The sequence below is a fragment of the Cydia strobilella genome, chromosome 21, assembly GCF_947568885.1.
Source record: "Cydia strobilella chromosome 21, ilCydStro3.1, whole genome shotgun sequence".
Taxonomy (NCBI): Eukaryota; Metazoa; Arthropoda; class Insecta; order Lepidoptera; family Tortricidae; genus Cydia; species Cydia strobilella.
Genome location: NC_086061.1, coordinates 362129 through 379334, shown reverse-complemented (window position 1 = coordinate 379334; position 17206 = coordinate 362129). Strand labels below are relative to the sequence as shown.

Genomic DNA, 17206 nt, shown 5'->3' with positions numbered 1-17206 from the left:
AATAAATGGTTTGAGAATCTAATAAAAAATACTAAATTTAGCTTTATTTAATGATTTTATGTCATAAACCTTAAAATTCCATAAGAAACGTTTGTTTTTTAATAATGATGTTAAGTATAATTCTGAACGGACAAGTTGAGTCGATGCAATTCCAAAACGCATCATTGACTTTTCATACGTCAGAAATGTCAACATTGTCAACAAAATTTGTACTTAAAACTTCTCACGTAAAATACAGAATTTCCAGAGTTTTTTGTTATAATATTGTAGAAAAATGAGTGATTCCAGTGATGAAGATGATCTAACGCCTGTGGATGTTGCACTTTCCTCGCTATAGTGAGGTGAAAAGTTTTGTGTTACACACGGGTGCAAATGTATTTTACTTCTCGTGTGTTGAAACACTCGCTACGCTCAGGATTCTATTTTAGACCCACTCGCTTCGCTCGTGCTTCAACTAAGGATCCTTTCGCTTGCTCGTGATTCAATTCCACACTCGCGGGTAAAATACAACTAGGCACCGTTGTATAACAAATAACTATTATTCTTGCAAATAATTAGGACTCTGTGGCCAGCTGATATTAACATGCAAGAATTTCTAATTAATACCAAATGATCACTCTACCTACTGGTGTTTCGACCAATGGTTATCTACTCGGGTAATCGTGACGGCAAACGATCATTCTATGAAAAGTAAATCCGCGTATCAATATTATGCCAACTTCTCTGCGTACTTCTGCGAAAGCGTGTGCGAAAAATCGGCGTAATTTTATTCGGGGACTCAATTAAGGTTGTGGGCATGCCCATCGTGCCCACAACGGTGGATCCGCGCCTGCCCTGTATTATTACATAGTTGTATATTTAACTCGATAATCCCAACAGAAGGCTTATTCAGATTATAAGCCAATATTGACAATGCAATATTATTGTACCATCGAGCCGATCTGATGATGAAGACAGGAGGTGGCCATAGGAACTCTGTGTGAAAACAACGAAACCTAATTTTGGTTTTAGAATTGTCTCGATGAGTATTAGTTACCTTTGGAACGAAAAGTACAGTCAGCGATAAAAGCTTATAAGTACGAAAAACCGGCCAAGTGCGAGTCGGACTCACACACGAAGGGTTCCGTACCATTAAATACCATTACCACCACCACCATTACCACCACCACCACCACCATTACCATTACCGTACCATTTGTGATGTGTGGACCTATGTTGTCTTTTAAATAAACGGATTTATTATTTTATTTTATTAACTATAAAAACGGTCACCCATCCAAGTACTGACCCCGCCCGACGTTGCTTAACTTCGGTCAAAAATCACGTTTTCTTGTATGGGAGCCCCACTTAAATCTCTATTTTATTCTGTTTTTAGTATTTGTTGTTATAGCGGCAACCGAAATACATCTGTGAAAATTTCAGCTGTCTAGCTATCGCAGATCACGAGATACAGCCTGGTGACAAACGGACAGACAGACGGACAGCGGAGTCTTAGTAATAGGGTCCCGTTTTTACCCTTTGGGTACGGAACCCTAAAAATGAAATTGTTGCCAAAAACATTATTTTCAAAACTTTCTCCCATTGACGATGAAGTTAAGCGTCGTCCATAGCCTAACCATAACGGATGGACTTTTAGTTCAAACCCCGACTGGTGGTAATGATTTACGAGTACTTACGAGTAAGGTACCTACTTTAGAAATAACGAATCAGTGTAGGACATCAGTCTGGAATGTCTGGATACATTTATTGTAATCCGAAGTTTAAAGTACCTAATCTCGTATCAGATCCAACCAAGACCCAAACAAAACGATTCTAGCTTCAAGAATGAAGCTCGACCCTTTTGTAGACAAAATAAAGTATTCACTGAACGCCCATCTATTTATCTTTAGTGTAGCACAATGAAAATACAGAAAAGAGACTCAAAGGAAGTCACGATTCCTATTGTACTTGGTGGAAAATACTGACAGTATTATCTGTAAGATAATGAAAGAATACTGCTAGAAACATTAAACATCCGCTCATTGAGTCCGTATTGAGAAGATTCACGTGTATTTCATGTATGACGTACTCGTATGTATTGTGCGTATTTAGGGTTAGGCCAGGGGAAATTAATAGTTACGTGATAATTATTTTTTCACCTCAGCAGCTCGAACAAGCCTACTTTCGTCACTCCCTGGAGTGAGGAAAGTGCGACTTTCCTCACTCCAGGGAGTGAAACAATGTAGCTTTTTAATTTAGTGAAGGCCATGAACTTCATATTTTTATTACATTTTTTATGGTACGGTACGGTACGGTCCGGTACGGTCCGGTCCGGTCCGGTCCGGTCCGGTCCGGTACGGTACGGTCCGGTCTCGTCTCGTCTCGTCTCGTCTCGTCTCGTATCGTATCGTACATATTATAATACTTTTTTTTTCTGTTTATTCTGTGTAATTCGAAATACATTTTAACCTTTAATATGTTCTCACTACTGAGGTGAAAAATTATGTGTGCAACAAGAGAGCAATAGTTATTTGTTATACAAGGGTGCAAAGTTGTATTTTACCCGCGAGTGTGGAATTGAAACACGAGCAAGCGAAAGGATTCTATAGTTGAACCACGAGCGAAGCGAGTGGTTCTAAAATAGAATCCTGAGCGTAGCAAGTGTTTCAACACACGAGAAGTAAAATACATTTGCACCCGTGTGTAACACAAAACTTTTCACCTCACTATAGCGAGGAAAGTGCAACATCCACAGGCGTTAGATCATCTTCATCACTGAAATCACTCATTTTTTTACGATATTATAACAAAAAACTCTGGAAATTCTGTATTTTTACGTGAGAAGTTTTTAAGTAAAAATTTTGTTGACAATGTTGACATTTCTGACGTATGAAATGTCAATGATGCGTTTTGAAATTGCATCGACTCAACTTGTGCGTTCAGAATTATATTTAACATCATCATTAAAAAACAAACGTTTCTTATGGAACTTTAAGGTTTATGACATAAAATCATTAAATAAAGCTAAATTTGGTATTTTTTATTATATTCTCAAACCATTTGTTTAATAATAATTAATATCAAACGAATCATTATTATGAGCGTTTTACGTTTTGTTATCTGTCAAGCTACTTAAACATGCTCCATCCAAGGTCAAATTACTTTCCCCACTAGTGGATAAAATGCGTTTTTCCCCGCTTGTTTTAAAGGATAAAAGACAACTTTCCGAGCTAGTGAGGGGAAAAGTTATTTTACATCTCGTTTTTTTGAGTCCCTCGCAAGAAAAACCAACTTTCCTCTCTTGTTGCACAAATAACTATTTCATCTCAGCAGCTCGAACAAGCCTACTTTCGTCACTCCCTGGAGTGAGGAAAGTGCGGAAACAATGTAGCTTTTTAATTTAGTGAAGGCCATGAACTTCATACTTTTATTGCATTTTTTTTATGGTTTGGTATGGTACGGTACGGTACGGTACGGCGGTACGGTACGGTACGGTACGGGACGGTACGGTAAGGTACGGTACGCGATACGGTACGGTACGCGGTACGCGGTACGGTACGGTATGGTTTTGGTACGGTACGGTATGGTATGGTTTTGGTCGTATCGTGTCGTGTCGTGTCGTGTGTCGTGTCGTGTCGTGTCGTGTGTCGTGTTGTGTCGTGTCGTATGGTACATATTATAATACTTTTTTTTTCTGTTTATTCTGTGTAATTCGAAATACATTTTAACCTTTAATATGTTCTCACTACTGAGGTGAAAAATTATGTATGCAACACGAGAGCAAAGTTATTTTACATCTCGTGTTTTTGAGTCCCTCGCAAGAAAAACCAACTTTCTTGTTGCATAAATAACTATATACGTAGGTAAAGTTAACGTGACAACTATGCTGCACGAGAAACTATCACTGTAGGGGTTCTGTGAATTGTAGACCTCGCCTCACGAACCCCCATAATTTTTCCAAGAACGGAATGAACTGAAATTTCACGAGAATCGGCTGAGAAATGCGACCAGTAGAGGAAAAAAGTCGTATAGACAGCTCTGCTTACTTGACAGACTGCCGCACAGATATACGAGAGCATTTTCCCCTTTCGGTCAAGCAAGAACTGACATTTAGATTGAGACTGAGATCTCGGTTCCTTTATAGTCAAAAAAGGGAGCCTTCACGCAAACGAATGTGGTGATGGAAACGTACAATTTTGTTTTTGATTATGTGTGTATTTCAAATGTCTGGTGTTAAACAGGAAACGGCGAAGGTCTTGAGCTGGCTGCGGTCTCTGCCACAAGACGACAAACGTATCAGCGAGGAGGTGGACCGTCTCATTATTGAGCAAACTACCAGTGAACCGAAGTTCTCACCGAAACTGTTGTGTAAGTAACTTTCAAATTAGAAACCACAATCTGACATTAGCAATGGGGTTAGTCTGGCGACCAAATGGCAGTCAGTAAATGAAGTACACCCGGGATATGCTTACTTATTCACTTTCCATTTGAGAAGACCCCTTGAGGCCTACTTGCATTTTTTTTTTTATCTTGATAAGGTCTTATACAGGGTGGCTAAAAAATAAGTGCATTCCCATTGCCAGGGAGGTTTTGGGATTATACTGAGCAACTTTGACTATAGGGCCAACCACGAAATCGCGAAAAAAAACCTCCCCTGGCAACAGGAATGCACTTATTTTTTAGCCACCGTGTATATTAGCGTTCGAATTCAAATTTTACTGGAAAAGGGTTCCACTTCTATGCTGTCTTCATGGGGAATCTATATTATTGGAGTTGTGGTTCCATGATAGTGGAGTGTTACGTTGGTTCAAAATGTGGTGCCTACATAGGTAAATTGCGTATTTCGTCGTGTAAAACCTTTTATAGTCTGAATAGACATCGACCCTTCATACTTCCCGTAAATTTTATAGAATTTAATAGCACCAATAAGCCAATCAAGGTTAAAAAATAGAAAAACAAAACAACCAAGAGATCAGATCACAGGTCCATTGGCCAATTGACTTTTGACGCCATACAAATGAATTAATGGGGCAAATTGGAAGTAATGTGCGATGCTGCAGCACGGTCTGTGATTGGTCGCGGTGGCCGGGGAGGTCTCGCCAATTGACATGATGAATCTGCCCGTATTGTCTTCCTTTCTGTTTAATAGACATTAAATGGGGTTATTGTCGCAAAAAGTTGGTCCACTTTCAATATTGGAATTCTGACGTTTGATATACACAAGTTAAAACACTCGTCCCATTTCGTCAAATACAATAGGTATCGCACATGTGTTAATACTAGTTCTTAACTGCTGACCAGACTTGCTAGTCTTTTTTCGTGAATGTTGGAAAACCCAAATAAACCGACTAAAATTACGGTATAAGTTTAAAAGCCACTTAGCAACAACAAAGCTAATACGTACAGCTCAGGTTCACATCACATTATAACGGTAACCTATCAAAGTCATATTAATAATGACCTGTAACTTAGACATTGCAATAACTTGGTTTACTAATGAGCGATTAAGTTTCTACGTTAGAACTTCATAAACATACAGGTACTCGTACCTACGTGACATTCAAGTTTTAGCCTCATTGGTGAAACTTAATTGTGTAATATGTAGTTTGTAATTCTCTCCAAACTAAAGAATTTAATAGGGTTACATAATACGTACATAAATATATATCGTGTAGTATCAGTAGTGCAAATTATAGATTAAGAATACTATTAAATGAAGTAAAATTCGGCCATCAAACCAAAATTTATTGTATACCTACTTTACCATTACTCTTAATCTATACTCGCCCTCAACCAAAATGAAGACTGAGGCCATAAAACTCGAGGCAGGGGCAATAAAGCTCGGCGGTCGTATTCTATTCTGCACAAGAAATGTATTCCTATTCACTCACTCAACCTATCGAAAATATCGACATTCCTTTATGTGGGTTTACTACGTGCACTAATGGTCTCCGCTCGCTCCGTGCAATACAATGGGAAACTGATAACGCGAACTCAAGAGTCGTCATTTTGGTTGAGGGCGAGTATAATGGTGTAGGCAGAAGAGGTCATAGGATTTATGAAATGAAACAACACAACCTAATCGAGTTTAGGCAAGTTATAACTGTTAAGCTAGGTTTAGACTAGCAAGAACTTGCATGCAATTTTCGTTACATTGCGGTATCTGATCAAACTTTTGAATATAGTTTATTTTAGTAGTCGGCAATGTTACTTAAATTGCATGCAAGTTCTTGCTAGTCTAAACCTCGCTTTAGGCCTTGGTTGCCACCGTATAATTTGACGCCATTAAGAGCGGTTTTAGACTAGCGTTTTTTTTTTAAATTATTTATTAAGAAACAAACAGTCTTATAAAACAGATGAGTATTTAAAGTAACATTTTTCTAGCAATAGACCTATAGTTTCCTATATGTAAACGACTATTAATAAAAACTTAACTTGTTTTTTACGCGTGTACGGCCGTTTCGGCGGTAACGCGCTTACACACGCGCGCTGTATTACGCTACATTTGGTCTATAGGTACCCGCCTACACGCGCTTTCAAAAACGAGCTTATAGGCGCGTATAAAACGCTAGTCTGAAACCACCTTTAACGGTAGGTATGGGCAAACAGCAACATTTCTATAAAACGTAACGCTTATGGCGTCATCTGGAGAAAAAGACCTTACTGAGTGTCTGAAAAACAGTCCCCGTCGGTTAAAAACCCGTATCAAGAATCACATTTTCTGACAAGCTTGTTTCTCTTGCAGTCACCGACAAGACCGCCGTGAAAGCATTCTGGGTGGCGCTGATCGTGAACCTGACACGCGAGTTCTGCGGCTGCATCGCCGTGCTAGTATACGCCAGTCACATCTTCGAGGAGGCCCGCAAGGACGAGAGCACCAGAATCGCGCTGTCGCCCAACAAGCAGTCCATCCTGCTGGCCGTCGTGCAGATCCTCGGCTCGTTTCTAGCATGTCAGCTGGTTGATCGAGCTGGGAGAAAGGTGAGATACTGTTAAAGGAAGGTTACTACTTTCTCAGCTTAGCATTTATCCCAATTGTATTCTCGCCGCTTCGGAGCACAGGTTTTGCTTTCAGACTTTTTTGTCCACTTCACCCGGTTCTGACTTGGGTTGTGAGACTATTGGCCTACAAAGCTGAATAAGTACGTACCTAACGTACCTATTGCGGCCGCTTTCTTTCGTTCCTCCTGGAGGTCAGATTTAGTGTTAGTGTAACGTTGGCCGTAGTTTGGAACCCCTGATGAAGTCAACCGGCGGACGAAGTCCATTTTCTATGTCTGACGCATAAACGAGCTTTCTGTGTGTAAATAAAAGTACTTGATAACATTAAGAACTATGTCTTCGGGGGTTTTGTGCCATTTTAAATGCACGTCGGACTGAGTAAATTAAGTTGATTGAAAGTTAAGATACCTACATAAAATTATATCGACGCAGGTACCTAATCTATATGTAAGCGTCCTTAACGTTACTCTTCCTTTGATCATGAACAATTACGGAGCCTCTCATCAACTGCCCAACGTGAATGAACGGAAAATCTTCCACTCGCTTATACCCAACAATTAATTTAATATGGGACTGGTCCGACATCGCACTGTGATAATTATTATACTGCGTAACTAATACGCTGTTTATAAATAACATACATTAAGAAAAATACCAGGGGTTTTTAGGCTAGGTTGGTTTGAAAGCATTAATTTCTGTCCAAGGCGCCATTCTACCAGGGCCAGAGACATAAGAATGTCGAGCTTTGCGTTCTACCTACATTAAAAGGACGTTTTCACATTACCTATTCGAAAAGGGGCTTTTCTTCCCCGCTAGGAGGGATCAAAGTAGCACTTTTCTTCCCTGCTAGGGGGGATCAAAATAACACTTTTCTGTTCTAGGACACTATTTTTACATTTTTTTGCACATTATTTTTTTAGCTTAAATAATAATTTGGAATATAACAATTTCCTCATAGGTGATGTGAAAAGCAGTATGTGTCACATGGTAGCAATAATTATTTTCACCTCAGCAGCTCGAACAAGCCTACTTTCGTCACTCCCTGGAGTGAGGAAAGTGCGACTTTCCTCACTCCAGGGAGTAAAACAATGTAGCCTTTTAATTTAGTGAAGGCCATGAACTTCATACTTTTATTACATTTTTTTTTATGGTATGGTACGGTACGGTCCGGTATGGTACGGTACGGTCCGGTCCGGTCCGGCCCCGACCCGTATCGTATCGTATCGTACATATTATAATACTTTTTTTTCTGTTTATTCTGTGTAATTTGAAATACATTTTAACCTTTAATATGTTCTCACTACTGAGGTGAAAAATTATGTGTGCAACACGAGAGCAAAGTTATTTTACTTCTCGGGACTCAAAATAAACACTCGCAAGAAAAACCAACTTTCCTCTCTTGTTGCACAAATAACTATTCCACCTTAGGCGTTAACACTTGAATCCCTCACTACGCTCAGGATTCTATTTTAGAATCCCTCGCTACGCTTAGCATTAAATTATAGAATCCTTCGCTTCGTTCAAGATTCAATGTACGCCCTCGTCGTAAATATGTCATTTTGTTCCCTTGTGACACAATCTACTATTACCAACATTGTTTCACTAAGGGCCACTTTGTACTTGTACCATCCAGGGTTAGCCACGGAGTTAACCGTTAAACCAGGGTTAAATCGTACTGGTAACTCCGGGTTTAGCCGGTTAACGACGAGTTAGTGGCTAACCCTGGATGGCGCAAGTGGCCCTAACGAAAATATGTGACGTACTTCGTTCGTGTAACTATAACGAAAATTCACGCTAATGCTGTTTAGTAAAACACCGGACAGTTGGACTAGCCCACCGAGGGTTTCGTACTTTTTAGTATTTGTTGTTGTAGCGGCAACAGAAATACATTATCTGATGTGAAAATTTCACCCGTCTAGCTATCACGGTTCATGAGATACCTACAGCCTGGTGACAGACAGACAGACAGACAAACAGACGGACAGTGGAGTCTTAGTAATAGGGTCCCGTTTTTACCCTTTGGGTACGGAACCCTAATTACCACCAGCCAGACATGCTGACGCACATAGCCCTAGGTTCATTATCAGTTGACCCGCGCACCACGTGCAAGAATCAATCGAAAACTCGTGCCAGCAAAGGTCAACATACTGCACATCCTTACATAACGTAACGTGGTGCGACTGATTTATTATTGCGAAATCTAGTACCTACCTACAGATGCAGTGAATAATTGTTTCCATCTGGGGGCACCGTAGTGCCCCCGCCAAGGCGAGCAAAGCGAAGCGCAAGGGCACTACCACTACCTACCTTTTCTCGAAGCGCTTCGTCGATTTTTGAACCGTCATAACTTGGGTTTGCATTATACCAGATAAACAAAATTCTCGAGATATGATGTCAATAGTGGACTTATTAAGCATTAGTTAATTGTGCAACAAAGGAGGAAAGTTGGTTTTTGCGAGTGTTGGTTTTGAGTCCCGAGAAAGCGAAAGATACTATAATTGAATCACGAGCGAAGCGAGTGATTCTAAGTTAGCATCTTAGCGTCGCGAGGGACTCAAAAACACGAGATAATAATTTTGCTCTCGTGTGACACATAACTTTTCACCTCAGTAGTGAGAACTTGTAATAGAAGTATGAAGTGGCAGTTCATGGCCTTCACTAAATTAAAAAGCTACTTTGTTTCACTCCCTGGAGTGAGGAGTGTCGCACTCACTCACTGATGATCATCAAAACCTTTAGGGTACTTCCTTAAGTCCTAGGAAGCTGAAATTTGGTATGTAAAATTGTCTTACTGTCAACAAAGAATTCAAAAACTTGAAATGCTTAGCCCCTAAGGGGGTGGAATTTTGTATGGGGAATCAATAACCACTGAACCGATTTAGTTGAAATTTGGTATGTAGATAATTTTTGCTATGGGGAAAGATATAGAATAGTTTTCAACCCCAAAATCCGGCCAAGCCACATGTTTTGACTAAGGTGTAGTTTGTGAAGTTAGGGCTTGTAGAGTTAGAAGCTTGGCTCTACAAGATATCTGATAACTTTTTGACAGTTTGTCTTGGCAACATTTTACATGAAAATGTTTTTGGTGTCGTATTTTCTTGGAATCGTTCGTATTAGTCATGCTGCTTCAGTCAACCTCAGTACTTTTTGTACCGAGACTGACTGAAATAGCAAGACAAGTTCGTACGTTTCCGTGAAAAAAACGATGGAAATACATATAATTATGCACTACATCTGTACATACGTCCATGCAGTAGCTAGGCACACATATCTATATTATTTATCATGATTATCATCATATTGACGTTTTAATGATTTCCAGAGTAAGGTCACTTTTTGTCATCATCCGGCGTACACAAGCAACTATTATTAGAAAGGAATGCCAAGTTTCTTACGGTCAAAGACAGGCGGGTTTCTGTCCAGTTTGAAAACGTCGCCCACTTGGCCACTTCAGCTGCTGATTATTGACTATGGGCGAAGTGCCAGATGTGGAAACTAAAAGGGAAGAAAGCTGAAAACGCACTTCGTGGCAAAGCACACATAGCCAACACCCAACACAGCTTCAGACCTCACTCCCTATACCTACCCTATTTGCCTTAACTTTCTAAACAAGCGTGTACACCTGTAAAGGTAGTGTTCAGTGGAACTATTTTGTAATATGCAATACCTATATAGTACCTGCTATTGTAACCTGAATTACCATACGCAATAAATAAATAGAGACAACTAGGTAATATGAAAATCTATTAGAAATCTATAACAATTATTCCCCTCATTGAAGCCGCTCCTCGCCGTGACGAGCCTGTTCGCGGGCTTCAGCATGTGTCTGCTCGGCGTGTGGTTCTACCTGCAGAGTATCGGCGTGCACATGGCGGGCTGGGTGCCCATCGTGGCGCTCTGCGTGTGCATCTTCTCCGACGCGTCCGGCCTGCAGCCGCTGCCCTTCGTCATTATGACTGAGATGTTTAATTTTCAGGTGAGCTGTTTACTCTACATCATTTGAAGAAGTGATGTAACTCATTGGTCCGCGCTGGGTTTTAAAACCGAGTTCTTCGGTTCAAAACTCTCGCTTAACCGCTAGGCTAGCAATGCTCATGCATTTATCGTCCCCCCTAAATGTATATTTGGCCAGTTTTGCTTTCCTCCCCTCCTGTCGGTCAGTACCGACGCCAATTGCAAAAGACAAGCGAAAATTATCTAACTAGAAAATATTGCTATTAAAATATTTCAGGCGTTAATGAACATCAAACTAAACTAGCTCTAAATTCTCTAAAAATAGACGAAAATGGGCAACAGCCGACTGAACGTGAGAAAAAAGTAAGGGACCGAATATTTTCTTATGCATTTTTTTTACACCGAGCCGCAAAAGTGCATGGCCTCATTATAAATGGATTCCGCGAATAAAAACATGGCCTCATCAGTGCCGCTACCATATGATAGCATACATACCATTTTCCACTTTATAAAACATTCGTCAGTACGGTCAGCATCAATTAGTAGCGTATGAACGCACCAAAAGTATCTGCGACCCTCGAATACTATTCCAAATAGATACATCTCGACAGTTTGAGCCTAAAAGTATCTGAATCAGTTTAATTGGTCTATACATAAAGACATACCTCTTTAAATGTTCAGTAACCCATTTACACATCACCAATTTGAAAAAGGGGTTTTTCTTCCCTGCTAGGAGGGATCAAAGTGGCACTTTTCTGTTCTAGGTCAGTATTAAAAAAAAAATAGCACATTATTTTTTTGGCTTAAATAACATTTTTAAACATCATAATTACCTCATAGGTGATGTGAAAAGCAGTATGTGTCTCATGGTAGCAAAATTATTTTCATCTTGGGAGCAACACGCTCAGGATTCTACTTTAGATCCCTCGTTACTCTCGGGATTCTATTATAGAATCCTTCGCTTCGTTTAGGATTCAATGTACGCCCTCGCCGTAAATGTCATTTTGCTCTCTTGTAACACAATCTACTATTGATGTAGTACACGCTACTGTCGATGCTGTCCCATATTATTTGCTGTTATTTCCCAGCTCCGCGGCACAGTGGCGACCCTCATCATGGCCATATCCCTCGGCACAGACTTCGCGCTGCTCAAACTGTTCGCGCCGCTCATCGCGTGGATCGGCTACCACTCCATCTTCTGGATATTCAGCTTCATCTGCCTCGCCAACGTGTTCTACCTCATCTGGTGCGTGCCCGAGACCAAGATGAGGAGTCTAGAGGACATATACGCCGATTTGGAGGGGAGAAAGACTAAAGACAAGAAAGTCGTGGAAACTAATCATGTGTGAATGTGAATTGCAGTGAATTTGGATGTGATCTGACGTTGATAAAAACTAGTAAATAAGACATTAGACAACAGTGGCAGTCAAAGCTGTAACGTCAAGTATATAGAAGGCTGCGTTTCCACCAGAGATGCGCTACAAGCTGAGCGAGGAAAACAAATAAAGTGTTTCTATTCCCACATCCCTTGAAGTATCCACGCGCATCTCTGGTGGAAACGCAGCCTAAACGTAGTGCAAGTATATGTTGTTTTTTTTTAGTCTTGTAACAATGGTTATTATCGTAATTATCATCTTTGTGATATTTTTATTTAAAATCTCACTTATTTAAACCGTGAAAGGGTTTAAAATTGTATATTATAGTGTTAAAGAGCTGTATGTATTATAGTAGTACTTATGTAGACTAATATAAATCTCATAATATTGTACATAAGTTACACAACCTATCAGATAGTTTTAAAGATCTCAGTCATGTTATCTGAGAAAAAATGTGATAAATATATTCTTATATAAAAGCACCCAATTAATTGTGTTTATATTAATTTTCCTCAATTCCACAACATTTCATTTAAATTAAATAATACGAAATTATCACGAGTGACATGTTACATACTGAGCGTAGCAAGAGACTAAGTACCTACCTGGAGCAATTCCTCAACCTTCTTTAAATAAAAGAGTCTCGAGTTTTAGAAGATTTATTATAATAAATAACGAGCTTAGTTTACAAAAGCTTTTTTTTTTTAATTTTTCTTATTTTATGGAAAATATCATTTTGGAACTAACCCAAGGACAATATTACTAATTATTGCCAGTCGCTAAAATAACTGCCTTATTTAAATATGTTCCCTCGGGGCCGTTTCTATTAAAAAAAGACTAGTCATAAACAACATCGGTCATACATACTTTTCTGTACACTTACTTGCGTGGAAGTATACACGAACAAAGATAAAACTTCCACGATCGTATAACAATCTATTCGACAAACGTATTTTTAACTTATATTTCGTAAAGCCTATATTTGGCAATGAAATCCGGTTTTTTGTGAAAATCGGCTCTATAGTTTCAATTTTGACTTTGAAACACACAAAATTATTGAGGGCGCCACTTCCTGTGCAACTGTCACATATTTGACGTAAAATGATGCTTAAACATGGCAACAATTTAGTATGGAATTTTTTTAGTTCCTTTTATTTAATTTCTATTTTATGTCGCACTATACATAGTGTTAAAATGATAACCCTCCCTTTGGATTGGCCGTATTTATACTTAAAAACCGAATTGCATGTATATTAATATGCGAGTTAAGTATAAATCGCATGTTAAACGTCAAAATGTCTCATCTATCCATCGTCTTCATGCAATATATTGGTAAAAAAACATTCTAAATCAATCGATCTATGATCAACTATGGTTAATATAATATATTCTATCGTCGTTCTATCTCGTATCGATAGACGCAATAATGGAGCGACATTTTATTACGAAATTGTAGTCGCCATCATATATATAGGAGCGGTCAATGTGTTCACAAATATCTGAACAAAGCCTTTATTATCAAGACGAAGTCTCTGATATTTTTGAGCACTTTGGCCGCTCCGATATTTTTGATGTAGACCGTTTTAGATATTTACATTTGCTTTAAGACTATATTACTATTACTCACTGGCGTGGACGAAGTTATATTGTTCTTCGAATGTGACGTTTTTATAATTTTTTAGTAAATAAAAATGAATCAAACTTTACTTAAAATTATAATGAACTAGATGGCGCTGCACAACCCAATAAGTAACATGGATAATCCAAACAATATCGTATATCAATCTGCGGCGGTAGCATGGTTGATTGGTTGCGCTTTTATTGTCTGTCGTGTCATGCGTCAGAACGTTACATACTTGTCATGACTTGACAGGCGATAAGGACGCGACCATGCTACCGCCCCTGGCTCTTGCATAACATATGTCGTCATTTAGTTCATTGGATATACCTACTATAGTTAATTTGTTTACTAGGCAAAGGACCCCAGAATTACGTGAGGTCATTAGTGTTTTCATAAAAATATGCGGACTGGTATAATTCCTTAAGTAATAATGGTTAACATACATAATGAGGGCTACCGCATTTAATTTCGCCACTAGGGGCGCTAGTGTAGATGGAGGTCTTTCAAAATGTCAAATGCATAAAAGTTTGGGGGGTTTCAATCTTTTTTTATCGAGAATTTTCACTCCTTATAGGGACCGTGCGCGTTGGAGGGTCTGCCATCTTGTGGCCTGAATCGGAACCATAAATATGTACATCACATGTACATTGACACTTCACGCCAAAGCAAGTGCTGCCATCTTGTGGGCTACTTTGGAAGCATAAACTACACATTTACGCCTCGCGCTAAAAAATCTGACGTGTCCTGTGCTGCCCCCTACAGCTTATGCACGCTCCCTATTAATAATTGTGGTAAATCTTTGTCCATCTTTGATTAATCATGGTAAACAATAGATATAGCTCAATAAATGATAGTGGTTTAAAAAAAGTGCCAACTAAAGTACATGCAAAATTAAACAGGTTGAAAAATTACACATTTAGTCGTTAAAATACCTTTGTGTATTAGAACGTATTGATTTTATAAATATAAGCACAGAAGAATTTCATATCTACAGTGGCGCCAACTGGTGAGCACAAAAACGGTAGCCCTCATTACGTGACAACAATGAGGTATAATCAACCTAACGATAGATTCTAACGAGTACATCGCAATCAAAGCTATGAACACAAATATATAATAAACAATTCAAATTGCTTCTTTTGTGAAAAATAAAACTAGGAAGTACCAAAGATAGATAACTTCATAATAGATGGATACAGTCTAAGGAAAAAACGTGCAGCCTCGAAAATCAAGAAAATTTTATTCTCATTCAGAGGGCGCTACTAGCTTTGGCCTACTGTCGTATAGATGGCGTTGACGGTTTTGTTTGTTATTTAACAATTTTAACGCATATCAGTGAAAGAACATGGGTCAAAATCATAAAAATAATTAATGCAAATAAAAAAAATCATTTATCCATATTTAAATACATTTTTTCGTATTTTTATCAATCTTCATTTTTAGTTTTAAAGTGTGTCGATAGATGGCAGTGGAATTATTGTGGTTACAAAATTTACTATGACAGTACCGCTCTAGTATAAGTTACTCTATGGTAGTACTGATATCTATTTAATATAATCATATAATATGCGCACTTTATATTCGCTGATCTTTATAACTGTTTACCGGGTGTGGCATGTTTAATATAATCATATAATATGCGCACTTTATATTCGCTGATCTTTATAACTGTTTACCGGGTGTGGCATGTTTAATATAATCATATAATATGCGCACTTTATATTCGCTGATCTTTATAACTGTTTACCGGGTGTGGCATGTTTAATATAATCATATAATATGCGCACTTTATATTCGCTGATCTTTATAACTGTTTACCGGGTGTGGCATGTTTAATATAATCATATAATATGCGCACTTTATATTCGCTGATCTTTATAACTGTTTACCGGGTGTGGCATGTTTAATATAATCATATAATATGCGCACTTTATATTCGCTGATCTTTATAACTGTTTACCGGGTGTGGCATGTTTAATATAATCATATAATATGCGCACTTTATATTCGCTGATCTTTATAACTGTTTACCGGGTGTGGCATGTTTAATATAATCATATAATATGCGCACTTTATATTCGCTGATCTTTATAACTGTTTACCGGGTGTGGCATGTTTAATTAATTATAACAGGGAGCAATCAATCAAGTACTGTGTATGATAAGAATCTTGACTAATTAGTCGAACTTTTTGGGATTTTCTCGAGAACGATTTTTTTCCTCTAATACGGCACGACCCAAGCATTAAAACCTTCGAGTTTTACCACCGCACAGATAAGAAAGTTTCAACAAAGTTGTTGAGGAAATATTTTAAAGTTTGAGGATTACAATGTATGTTTCAATTATTTTCTCTCGTGTTACAGATGACACCCGGTATAAAAGAACATTATTATTATTATTTTTTAATGGTTTTAACACTTTTAACTACTTATGACATGAATGTTCTTAATAAGCAATGATTATTAATTACAAAAAAAATATATGTAAAAGTGCTATATAGTATAATCATCATTTGACTTTCTCACATAAGAGAACATGGAGTTATAATAGTGCTAACAGAAAAATCGCACCCAAATAATAGCACTCCCAGTAGTGTTCCGTGATGCCAAAGAGAATATATAGGATAGAGGGGTACTGTCATAGTAAATTTTGTCGTCACAGTAAATTTACTGCCATCTATTGACACACGATTAAAACTAAAAATATCAAAAAATTAATATATGACCCATGTTCTTTCACTGATATCTGATATGTGTTAAAATTGTTAAATAACAAACGAAACCGTGAACGTCATCTAGCCGAGAATAAGCCAAGGGTTGGTATTGGGGGTAGCGCCATCTGTGCGAGAATCAAATTTTCTTGTTTTCCAAGGCACGTTTTTTCCTTAGACTGTATTCATACAGAGTTACATAGGTCTTTGGTGATGCCAACTCCAGATTGATTCAAGTCAATAGACGGAAAAGCAAAATGCCAAGATTTTTGTGTTTTCTATTATTATAACTTGTGCTCTATGTAATAGTCTATATCGTAAAGTATTCGATTTCAATTAAACTTCAGTCTTTTCTAAAATTTCGAAATTCAACACTAATGATTAAATCTACTTCTAAAGATTAATTTAGATGTTATACGTATGTGTTCGAAGATTTTTGTTTAAAAATTATTACAAAAAAACGACAGATGAAACTGACTTTCTTCCACTTAAAGGAAAAATTGATGACTATATTGATTAACCAGTTTCATAATGTTGTTTATGTGAAATATTATTATACTCTTTA

General features: G+C 38.1%; 1 protein-coding gene across 1 annotated transcript in view; it reads left to right on the top strand.

Annotated features, from left to right (window-relative positions):
• Positions 1–12402, top strand: part of LOC134751059 (facilitated trehalose transporter Tret1-like) — a 42541-nt gene extending 30139 nt beyond the window's left edge. The window contains exons 5-8 of the mRNA XM_063686400.1: positions 4221–4347; positions 6725–6960; positions 10763–10957; positions 12024–12402. Coding sequence (XP_063542470.1) covers positions 4221–4347; positions 6725–6960; positions 10763–10957; positions 12024–12284 — 819 coding nt within the window. The 3' untranslated portion in view covers positions 12285–12402. The remainder of the gene's footprint in view (positions 1–4220; positions 4348–6724; positions 6961–10762; positions 10958–12023) is intronic.
• Positions 12403–17206: the final 4804 nt, after the last annotated feature.